The sequence below is a fragment of the Phasianus colchicus genome, chromosome 3 (assembly GCF_987193195.1).
Source record: "Phasianus colchicus chromosome 3, bPhaCol1.hap1.1, whole genome shotgun sequence".
NCBI classification, from domain to species: Eukaryota; Metazoa; Chordata; class Aves; order Galliformes; family Phasianidae; genus Phasianus; species Phasianus colchicus.
Window position 1 is genome coordinate 79032399 of NC_143438.1, and position 12775 is coordinate 79045173.

A 12775-nucleotide genomic window follows, 5' to 3' on the forward strand; every position below is an offset into this window, starting at 1 on the left:
TGATGCTGTTTAAACAAAAGTATTTATTTATTTAATACTTCTTTTTTCCCCAAAAAAAACAGCTTATTAAAATTATCTCCTCTCATTTTGTACTCCCCCCCCCCCCCCCCAACCCCCCCGCCGTGACAAAACAAGAATAACAACAGTAAATGAAATACATAAATTATTCTTACCGTGACAACTGGGTAGAGCCCTGTTCCACCCAGGTCTTCCATCATCTCCCATGATACAAGTTAGTGTAGAATATCCTTGCAGAACATAACCAGCATCACAGTAATACGTGACAGTTGATCCTAGTTTATAGTCCATTCCAAGTCTTGTTCCATTCATTATATTTCCAGGATCAAAGCAAGATTCACGTAGCTTTGCTGTAAAAGAAAAAAAAATTCTGAATATAATATAAAGCATTACATATGCTTTCTGGAATTCTCTCAAGATCTTCTTTGAGAACTGTGCAGACATGTAATGACTTATTTTACATTTTATATACACTTTAGAATTTTTTCTCTTCTGCACCAGTTTCCCCGTGACTGTAGCCATCACTGCATCACTTTAAAAGCTTAATTCATTGCTTCACAGTGACTAAACTCATGTTTCCTATATTTTTGCCACAAAAATCCTAGAGTGTAATCACAAGAAACATTTTTCAAGACTTCACTCTTATTGGTAGCCTGGGCACATCCTGGTTTTAAGATCTACAGTCTAAAAATTGGTGAGTGGAGGAAATCTAAGTAAGTGGTTTGTGACAAAAAAAATATGCAAAGAAGAATTTATTCAAAATTAATAAACCCTAAGTGAATATCTGTAACTATAACATGATCTCTAGTTCAAATCATAAAACTGCACCAAAATAACTCATTTTCAACAACTTTAGTATACAGAAACATTTAAGGAAAATTAGCTATATTCTTCCATTAATGAAAAAAATAGTGCACTAGAAAATGGTAGATGTAGTGAATCATGATTTTGTGTTATGCAGGATGTAATTTAGAGGTTGTTTTTTTTTTAATCAAGCAGAAGACAAAATCCAGATTTTCTTCTTTATCATTTATGGGTATTGTGGTGAAAGTCAAGAGGAAATATTTATTTACTTTCAGCAAGATCAGTGCCGACTTTCTTTACCTGAGAAGAGTTGCAGCAGTCATAATTGCACTATAGATCTTTGCCTTTCCAGGTCTCTGCCAAAAAGCTATAGTAGCTTTAAACACAAAGATACTTCCTCTGATTCTAGCAGTCCCTAAATTAAAGTTTCTCAAAACTTAAGAGACTATAGGGAAAAACTTTATTTTATAAATTTTAGCCACATATCAGATATTTCTCACTACCACAGACAAGATAATGAAGCAAAAAGATTTCCATTTTGATTTCTTATGGCCATTTTATAGAAGATCTACTCTAAAAGTAATGCCTCCTATTTTATTATGTTATCCCATGATATCAGAGGCTTAGTGGTTAGTGGTATGTCAGCAGAGGCTAAACCTTCCCACCAATATTTTGTTGCTGTGTGACAAATAATAGCCGAGGAGCACAGTGACAAACTGTGCCTGACATGGAAATGCACATGAAGCAAAGTGTGTAATTGAATTCCTCCATGAGGAAGAAAATGGCACCCATTCACATTAATTGACACTAGCTGAACGTTTGTGAAGACCAAACAGTAGATGTGAGCACAGTGAGATGGTGGGTGGTGCATTTCAGAGTGGCAACAGTGACAGTGGGTCATCTTTGCTAGTACAGATTTTAAGAGAGCGGCATAAGGGTTCTTGTTCATCGCTGGCAAAAATGCAGAGTGATGACTAAGTTGGAAAATAACTGAGAATTTGCTCTATCAAATAGTGTTACTGTGCCCTTTGTATCTTGTTGCAGTTTCCATTGAAATAAGGCATTGCTTTCAAAGCAACCTACATATTTTAATGTTTATGAGGTGAGAAATAATATCTTACAAAACCATAAATGTTTCATATATTTGTGTTTGAAGATGGAAACATGGAATAATCCTTCTGAAATTTCAATCTCACATTTTCCAAAAGAACATGAAAGTCTCCTAATGTGGGTAACATTGCCATGAACACACATCTTAATTGAAAACGTGTTTAGTAACAAGTGAGAGTTAAAACACCTAATTATAGTAATTATAATAAGTATAATAAGTATTTTATATCCACAGTGATTCATTTAGATAGTTGTAGTATAGTGCATGTAATATCTAAATGTTTCCTGTTCTGAAAGGTAAGTCTTCAAAATACAGCATGACATGTGAAAAGCAGGACAGACACTTCCATAGCACTCATAATTCCAAATTCTCAGTGGAAAATCAAAACTTAAGAGATTCAAGTTACCAAAAAGTCTGTAAGTCATCACATTGATATTAATAATTTTTACATTTACAAACCAACTAAACTGTCATTTAAGAAACCTGGCAGATCACAGAGCAAGCTGAAAATTATTTCAAGTTTGAATAATCAAATTCATTAATTCATTATACAAATAATGACCATTTACTTTAGAGGTATAACATTTTGACAATAACAAGAATCATAGAATCCTCAGAGTTGGAAAGGGCATTTAAAGGTTATCTAGTTCAACTCCTCTGTAATGAACAGGGACATGCACAGCTAGATCAAGTTGCTCAAGGCCTGATCCACCCTCACCTTGAAAGTGTCCAGGGATGGAGCATCAACCACATCTCTAGGCAACCTGTTCTAGTACCTCACCACCTACACTGTTAAAGAATTTTTCCTTATATCCAATCTAAATCTACCCTTATTAATCCTGAACCCATTTCCCCTTGTTCTATCACAACAGACCCTGCTAAAGAGTCTGTCTCCTTTCCTGTAGCTCCCCTTCAGATTTGAAAGATTGCTATCAGGTCACCTCAGAGCCTCTCTTCTCCAGGCTGAAGAGCCCTAGCTCTCTCAGACTGTCCTTGCTTTATCACATCAGACAGATAAGCAATAAAGAGAACACTTTGCATATTATTAACTAGCCGCTAGCTAGCAGTCTGAGTTCTGCAACAACATCAGTGTTCCACCCACTTTAGTCAGCTCATGAAATTTGGATCTCAGAATACTGTGGGACAGAATTTCAAAGGAAGCACCATACCCAGCACCATATTCTTAAATCATAGAATGGCTTGGGTTGAAAGTGACCCAAGTTCTAACCCCCTGCCACACGACTTTTACCTAAGTGCTCAGGAATGCCACATTGGCAGAAGATAAAAAAAAAAAAAAAAAAAAAAAAAAAAAAAAAGGAACCTGCAACCAACAGGGATGTCTGACATCACATGCCTCACAACTTGATACCTGCCTGCTGACAGACTCTCCTGGGCCTGCTACCTGTTTGTTTCTCCTGGACTTGCTGTCACTGCTTGTTGCCTAAGGCCAGCTACTCTGCTGCTGCTCTCCCCTTCACTCTTAATCCTGTATCAGGACCATTGGAATGGTGTGTAATGGGATGCTGCTGGATCCTAGGTGGTGGTTATACCCACCTTATTCTTACTCCTTTCCTATCCTTCCTATTGCCCACTTTCCCTTCCCCATCACCCTAATTCATAGTAATCGTCAGCCTTCCCTTTCCCATCTCCCTAATTTACTAGGATTTGTAATAAACTGGTCAGACCAACATTTGACCTTTTGTGCCTTAAACCCGCCATGGTGTATACCTATATTAAAGAATTTCCTCTCCCTCCTATACTTAGAGTGAAACAGGCATACACAACCAATCTGGGCAACCTGTTCCAGGACCTCACCACTTTTTTTGTAAAGAACCCCCTGACATTTAATCTAAAGCTTCCCTCCTTAAGCTTAAAACCATTCTCCCTCGCCCTATCACTGTCTACCAGAGTAAAAAGTTGATTCTCCTCCTGTTTGTAATCCTTTTTTAAATACTGAAATACTGCAATGAGGTCACCCTGCAGCCTTCTTTTCTCCAGGCTGAACAAGCCCAGCTCCCTCAGCCTGTCTTCGTAGGGGAGGTGCTCCAGCCCCCTGATCATCTCTGTAATCCTCCTTTGGACCCTCTCCAACAGCTCCCTGTCTTCCTAGTACTGGGGCTCCAGACCTGGACACGGTACTCCAGATGGGGCCTCACAAGAGCCGAACAGAGGAGGACAGTCACCTCCCCGGCCCTGCTGGCCACCCCTCTTTTAATGGAACCCAGAATACCATTGCCCTCATGAGCTGCAAGAACTCATTGCTGGCTTGTGTTCAGTTTTTCACCCACCAGGACCCCCCCCCCCCTCCCCCAGGTCCATCTCCTCAAGGCTACTCTCAAGGAGTTCTGCTCCCTGTTTGTATACATATCTGGGATTACTCTGACTCAAGTGCAAAACCTTGCACTTGCTAACTTGAACCTCATTAGATTCACATGGACCCACTTCTTGAATTTGTTAATGTTCCTCTAGATGGCATCCCTTCCATCTAATGTGTCAACCACACCACTCAGCGTGGTGTAATTGCCAAACTTTCTGAGGGCACATTCAAGCCCATCACTGATGTCGCTGATGAAGACATTGAAGAACATCAGTTCCAAGACAGACTCTTAGGGGACACCACTCATCACCAACTTCCATCCAGACATAGTGCTATTCAGCACAACCCTCTGTCTACAGCCTTCCAACCAATTCCTTACCTACTGAATATTCCACCCGTCAAATCCACACCTCTCTAATTTAGAGGTAAGAATGTGGTGAGGGGACCATGTCAAAGGCCTTGCACAAGTCCAAGCAGATGACATCAGTCGCCTTCCCTTTGTCCTCTGGTATCACCACTCCATCATTGAAGGCCACTAGATTGGTTAGGGAAGATCTTCCCTTGATAAAGCCATGCTGGCTATTTCAGATCACCTGCTTATCCCTCATGTTCCTTAATGTGTCTTCTAGAAGCTTCTGTTCCATGATTTTCTCAGGCACAAACATAAGGCTCATCTTCCTGTAGTTTCCCAGGTCCTCGGTCCTCCCTTTCTTATAAATGGGACTGATGTTTCCTTTTTCCCCAGTTCCTGGAGACTTGGCCCAAAAGCCACAGCTTCTCAAACACAATGGAGAATGGCTCAGCAACCACATCAGCCAGCTTCTTTAGGACCCTGGGATACACGTTACCCAGCCCCATAGACTTGTATATGTTCAATCTCATGAGCTGATCTTAAACTTGCTCTGCCTTTACAGTTTTCTTGTTTACTACAAGGCTGCTCTTAATCATCACAGCACTGATAATTTGTCTGTTAGAGAGTAACCATTTCAGCAGACTCTACCACAGGGTAGATAAGCCCTAGGGTATCACTTGAATGAAGAAATTGTCATGAACAGTCCCTTGAACACACTCAAGGGATACTTTGGATTGATTGCATGCAGCCACAATACGCTTGCAGCAGTTATTGCAGTAGTTAAAATTCCCAAGGAGTACCAAGGTCATGCTTCTTTCAAGTATCACGTATTTTCCCTATACCAGCTTGCCTATTAGTCATCTACAACAATATCATATGCAATCTGTTTCCTCAATAGCCCAACTATTCTCTGATCTTGAAAATATTAATTGCCACTCTTGAAATCTAAAATGACAGCTCTTACTGAGTTTTAGAACTTCTGAATGTACATCTTAAAATCATCCTATTCATTCCTCTACTTTTTCTCTCCTATTTTTGGTATGTCACAGCATAAATAACTCTGCACTATAGATTACCTGTCTAGTTATGAGTAAAAAAGACACAAGATTCACAAAACTTTCTGCTTAAAGTAGCTCACTATTATAGGAGTCACTACTTTTGGATAAGTTAATTGCATGTCAGATTTCCTTTGCAAATGTCACATCTACTTTATTTAAATATTTACAATCCCTTCACAGCAGTGTTAGAATAACAGGGAGAGTAACAGAATTAAGTAGGTGAAAACATTTCCTTTTTTATTAATGTGTTACAGTTGGAAAGATTAACATGGTGGAACAGAAGAACAGATGGAATGCTCACCCATATCCTAAGATGTAGGGTCACAGGAAAAAACTCCACAGAAGAGGGATCCCCAGGAAGAGACCCTATCCCTATGGGCAGTCAGCCCTTAAATGGGATCTAGGAACCTGGCTCCACCCCTTCTGGTCACACAGGTGAATTGCCTTCACCTGTGTACCCACGGCTGAGCCAGTCCTTTCCTCAGGTGATCAATCAGTGGTTCAGGCCATGACTCAACAGTTCCCATACATAATGCAGTGTTTCTTTGTTACCGTAGCCTGAATTTTTTGTTTCAGGTTTCAAACATACATTTTTTCATGCTTGATTTTTGCTTTGGATTTAGGGGATGTTTAATAAGAGTACTATCTCAGAGTCTTAAATATGTTAACACAGACTGAAAATAAATAAGATAATACAAAAAATCTAAAATATTGTAATGAAATGTTACTTTTTTTTTTTTTTCTTTTTTGTCAGCTAATAGCAGTTACTTTCAAATTTTAAAACTTGATAGTAATTGCTCTTATGAATCCCCTAAAGTGAGTTAAGCTGTGCAAGATCATATTTAGCAGGAAGTCCCAGTAAAAAACTGGATAATTCACTTAGGGTAATAAAACTTCACTTATCTCTCTAAATTCAATAATATTTGAGGCTCTTAATGGTCATTTTAATATATGACCTTTGGTTTATGTCTCAGTACTAAATGGTAGAATGTATACTCCAGACAAAAATAGGAGTCATAATCTAATGTGTACATCCTCCCATTATTTAGATTTACAGTTTCTTTACAAATGTGGGTAAATTCTACAGTTTCTTTATACATGATTTCTTGGAAGCACAGAAAGAAATAAATGATATTAGTGGCACACAGACTAATAGTAAGGTTAGAAAAATAATTCTGCCTTCATTCTAAATTACAGTGATTCACTTCTATGTTTAAACCTTGGTCAAGAGTTTAAAGACTCTCCCTTATGTGCATCTTTCCAGCTTTGGAATGTGTATGAGAAAAACTCTGTAACTCCATGAGACAAGAATATCTCTAACAGTACAAAAGAAAAAGACTGGTTCATCTGAAAAAAAAAAAAAAAAAAAAAAGTATAGTTGCTTGTTCTTCAAAAGTTCTACATCACTTAACTACTTTCTATATAGCTCCACACTATGCAAGGAGCAGTACATAAATCTGGGTTCACCATCAATGTTCTGGAGAGATACTTTTTATGTCTTAGAACTACATCATAATGTGGAGACAACTTTCTTTACAACTGTGGAATCCAAAGAATTTAGGAAGGTAAAAGAAACCTTTGTGGACTTGCTAAGGTAACAAATGATTAACTCTTTACCTTATATACCTTTGCATTTATTAATTGGTTTCAGAATAAACTGAGAAGAATCCAAAGACAGTAAGATGAATTGCTGTTCCAGCAACATCCATATTTTCCCTCTAGTTGCCTTTACAGATAATTAGAAAATTGTTATATTCATTTTATATTGAATATGTCCCATTTTCTTGTTTATTATGTTATGTCCTCAGAGATTTCTATCTGAGATACGTGGACAAATCTACTGTAACCTCTCTTACATAAGTCTAGTCCCATATTTTCAACACTAGGGTTGATGTCCAGGACATAATTTCATTTTATAGAAATAATATATTAAAATATGACAATATGTCTTATTATATAAAGAAAAAAATAAAAATAAATCCTGTTCTCAAAAAAACATATACATGTGTTCTAAAGTTTTGTTACGGTATCATTATTTTGGGGGTATGTAAACTGATGTTGCCATTTCTTTTCTGTTTATTTGAATCATGCATTTATTGTGCACCTTCTAAATGAAGTCATATACTATGATTCTGTCTTTAATTAGTATGCTTGTAATATTGTGTTTTGTATGTATAATAATACACATTATCATACCTGTAGACAAAACCAAAACCTCACCAGGCAGACAAATATGAGGAAATAAAGCAGATTGAAGTTCACACTTAGGAATGTTTTGAGTACAGGAAAAAAAAAAAAAAAAAAAAAAAAAAATTACCTTTGTACTCCAGGTGGAATCCTGTGAAACTAACAGATCCATCACTCCGAAAAGCCAGATGCATGTTATTTGAACTGCTTTCTATCCTTTCTGGAAGCTTGCTATCTTGAAAGCTCCCAATCAGTGGGCTATTACTGTCTGGCCCATCATAAATATAAAGAAAATCATAATTTGGTTCTATACTGAAACTGTAGGAAGGAAAAAAAAAAAGAAATATTAGATAATATAAGCTTTGTATAACATTTTCTTTTAGTTAATGTAATTAATTTAGTTAATTATGTTGGTTAAGTAAGATAGTTAGTTAATTAATTTTGTTAATTTTGAACTTAATATTACCTGGGGGCAGGGTGTTAACCAAATTGAAATTGATCATGTACAAAGGTAAAAAAAGAAAAAAGACTGGTAGTTGAAGAATGGATACAAACCGTATTTTGTCTCTAGTTGCCACTAGGTCCTGATAAAAATGAATGTAGGCATTAAAGACTTGGTCTATCTTCTTCAGTGAAAGTACTTCTTTTTACTTCTGCATTACTTAAGTAATATTTCCTTCAAAAGAAGTACAAGACTGGATAGCTTCTATTTGTAAAATGCAGTAGTTTGTGTTTGAATTTAGAAAAAGTTCCTGGAATAAGTCCCACTCAAGAGCCATATTTGGCAGTAAAAAGTGGATTTAAATTTTTTTTATTCAAAGTTTGGTTCATTTAAGAATGTATATTTTTCTTAATCTAGATTTTTTTCCTTAGTCTGTGTGTCATTACTGAGGCAAATATCAGTAAGTGCTCTATTCTGTTGACCAACCTCTACTAAGCTTGTCAGCTTCTCTCAGAAATCACTGTAACTGCTCAGATTTTAAGAATGACCTAGCAATATCTGGGGATTTATCTAAAGTGTTCATATACAGTGCTGGATTGCACTGTAAAACAGTTTTAGGGTCTTCTATGCGTAAGTATGGAATAGAAAGAGAAGAATGTTCTTAGATATTCATTTACTTTATTATACTGATTTATGTCAGAAATACTTTCTTTGGAACAAATAATTTAGTTTGCACCCTGAATCATTCACCTAAACATGAAATACCTCATTGAATCTGTTTGTAAATGAAATGACTTTGTCCAGTCTAGTCAAACACAGAATGTAATGAAAGAATTCTGTGGTACAAAATAGTCCCCATTTAATATTGTAAAGGTAAATATCAAATATATTTGTCAGCAAATCACATACTATATCAGTAAAGGCCAAATGAAAATAAACAATATGACAAATATCACTAAAATATGCATCACACTATCAGTGATTAGAATGAAGACAGTATTACACAATTTTCAGCATAAATAAATAGGATTTAAATTTGAAGGGACATTACAAATATAAATTTTCTGTGATAATGATTTTTCACATACAGTAAACATGCATAATAACTTACTTTATGGGTTACATACAATATACAGAGTAAAAGTTCATCTGTGGATTCCATTAAGGTCAATTTAATTTAATATTAAATTGTAATGAAGGGGAATGTTATACCTTTTCCTTTTAATAAGCAGAGCAATGGAAAGTATCCTATTGCTTATGAAATAATACGGACTAATAAAACTACACTTACACATTTTTGATCTTCTTCTTAAATATCAGGTGACTGTCTCATAGAAAATATGACTCAATCATTAAAGACAGTCCTGCTGGCCGAGAGTCTTTTTGGTGAGTTATTTTACACAGCAACTTTTCAGGAAGAGAATACAGTAAATTGAGAACTATCCCAATACACATTAGTCATAGCAAACTGAGAGTCCTTTAACTGAACAGGAGCAATGAGCTGCCAGGCTCCAGCTGTGTGTGCAGTGAATACCGTAGTGTCTTTGATGAGATTGCTGACACAGATAACAATTATTTATCACACTGATAATTAAATATACCTGACAGTATACCACAGAGCTCTGAACAATTGCCACTAGTGAAGTTACAAACATGATTTTTAAAATTATGAGAAAGTAGAAGTATACCTGATAAATGCTAGTGATATAACATAGTCATTATTAACAGTGATAGTCCAGTCACAATCTCGGCTGTGGGGATAAGGATGAGGGAAGTTTGGTGAAAGTATAAAACCTGATGAGCCAGTCAGGTTTCCTCCACAGGGAGCTGTGAATAAAAATAAATTGGAATTGAGGAAAGAAGGTAAGAGAAAAAGAAGCATGTATCAGCACTATGTTCACTGACATTTAATGTCCCCTAAATTTAAACAAGAAATTACTGAAGTATTTACAAAGCTTAAATAGAAACAAAAGATGCATTCACATTTCTCCTTAGACCAACACTAACATTACCAAGTAAAACACTTCTTTAGAATTCTGTGTCCTTTCCTCTCTCCTTAACAGTATATCAAGGCTTTTCTGAAAACACCATGAACTTGAGACATGCTCTTTCTGCAGACATAAAAAAAAAAAAAAATGACTGGATAAGAGTTTTACTTTCTACTACTTGTTAAAAGCATTCTAAAATATGTTTGTAAAGTTATGAAAAATGATTTACTTGTATTGATAATGCAGCTACCTGCATTTTTACCACACATAACTGATTAATAATTCAGATTGAGACTAATGATAATATAAAAATTCAGTAAATACAGAAATCAACAAACAAATCCTACTAAATGCTGTTTGCACTTTTGGAGATAAAGAAACTATCTTCCTTTTAAATGCAGAATAAAATAAGCGCATCTCTGTGTTCTTCTGGGGTTCCTAATTGTGTGACTGTGATTCAAAAATGTAAATACTTAATAAGAAGAATGAAAGTGTAGTCTGTACTAAATTCTGTGTTTAGGCATTCTTCAATGGAGTTTTCATATAAAAACAAGAAAAGAAGAAAGTTTTCTAAGAGTCTTATTTATCTTTTTTCTTTCTCTGTGTGCTTGAATTAAATTCACGAGTGTTTTGGAATCTATCACTGTCTGAATTTAATGTGTGGAATACTTTTGTTATGTTTCATAACTTCATTTGCATCTGGGGGAAGACCAGGCCTGAATACAAAGTTTAAAGTGCACCTGCAATTTACAGCACTAGACACAAGGCCTAATTTTGAACCAATGTAATCACCCATCCAGAAAGAAAAGCATGTGTCAATCCACTAGGAAAAATGTAATTTTAATGTATTACACAGTGAAAAATAGAGATGTAGATTATATTTACCTATCTTCATAAACCTCTTTGTAGACATAGTAGCCAGCGCTGTATGTGTGATAACCTTAGTATTCTTTGCTTAAATGGAATTACAGTACTTAATCTAAAACCTATTAAAACTTTAAATAAGATAACAAAGTGTGTTTAAGATAATTAAATGTGTTAAAGGCGAGAAAATACATGAAAGCTAAAAAAGTGCTCCTAGCAGCTGAGGTTTCTAGCAAGTTCCTTTTTGTAATGTTTGCCAAAGACCATGCTACCAGGGATGGCAAAGGAAGGTGAATGCCCACATTAAGCTGATCTAAAGCTGCAGTGCAGTTTCATATTTTATCAGGCCAGAAGCTCTTGTCTGATTATTTTAGATGCCCTTATTTTTGCCCACCTTCTTTCAGAAGTTTCTTTCAGACAGTCCAAGGGATTCTTAGAGTAAGCATACTATCTCATATAAAAGTCACTCAGAATGATACCACTGCAATTGGCCTATTGAACATGCTCTCAGCTGCACTTTCATGGATAATTCCATTTTCCTTCTTTACTGTACCACTACAATTGCAGATCCTATTTAAGAGGCTACCTATCACAACACCTGGAGATTTTCAGGTCTACTGCAGCTTCTATTCACTCAGACAAAATCTTCCATCATTCCACATAACAATATTACATTTGATTGCAGTAAAGAACATACTGGGTAAATAAGTATCACTACATTATTTACCCAACTATCCAAATGCAACACATTTCATTAATTATTTATAACTTTGCCTCTAAATTAGGTTTTGGAAGTTTCAGTTTAGAATTTCTTCCTAGGTCAGTAGTGATTAGGATTTACCTCAGAAGTGGTTATTAGAAGGCTGCTATTTACTATTTATGTAATTTCTCAATATTTTTTCATGATGAGTCAGTTAACCAAGTCAAATCCTTCCAAAATTCATTTAATATGAGCTTTGTTATTCTGAATAGCATTAGAGACTGAGACAATATTTACAGTCAAAGAATGTATTTTTATTTTTACTAACAAAAATATTGTTTTTGTAAATTAATGAAGTCTGTACTGAAGTCAGTAATGTGCCATCTTCTCTGTTTCCAGTAGTATCCTATTATAGCTTTTTGATATTTTTACCTGACCTATACATTTAGTCAGTGATGTGCCTGATGTTTTGTGAATACAGACATATGAACTATAACCAAATCCTACACAGTTATCACTATTCTTCAGATTTTGTAGGAAAGGATCATTACATTGGCTTTCTTGCTTTCTTTGTCACAGATAATGAAGCTATAAATAATATAAGCTTGAAAGATAAAGTATGAGACCTATGTAGATTGCTCCAAAAGTCATATATCCTATTTATTTTCATGGACAGTACAACAGATAGAAAGAGACAATACCACTACATTATTTTTCAGATAGTCACCAACATGAGCTATGTGTTTTTGCCAGTAATGAACAAGAGCCTGCATTCAAAACAAACTGCAATAGCAGAGGTGACCCACTATTACTGTTGTCACTGTTGAAACACAATACCTAATGCCTCACTGTGTTCACATCCACTCTTTGGTTTCCAGAAACATTCAACAAGTGTTGAGAAATGTCAATGGCCATTTTTTTCCTCATGAAAGAA

General features: G+C 35.7%; 1 protein-coding gene across 4 annotated transcripts in view; it reads right to left on the reverse strand.

Moving 5' to 3' along the window:
* Nucleotides 1-12775, reverse strand: part of CSMD3 (CUB and Sushi multiple domains 3) — a 549229-nt gene that overhangs the window by 130650 nt on the left and 405804 nt on the right. For all 4 annotated transcript variants that reach the window (XM_031591144.2, XM_031591143.2, XM_031591142.2 and 1 more), the window contains 3 exons: nt 9978-10116; nt 7978-8165; nt 174-368 (listed from right to left, as the gene is read on the reverse strand). In XM_031591144.2, the coding sequence (XP_031447004.1) occupies nt 174-368; nt 7978-8165; nt 9978-10116 (522 nt within the window). The remainder of the gene's footprint in view (nt 1-173; nt 369-7977; nt 8166-9977; nt 10117-12775) is intronic.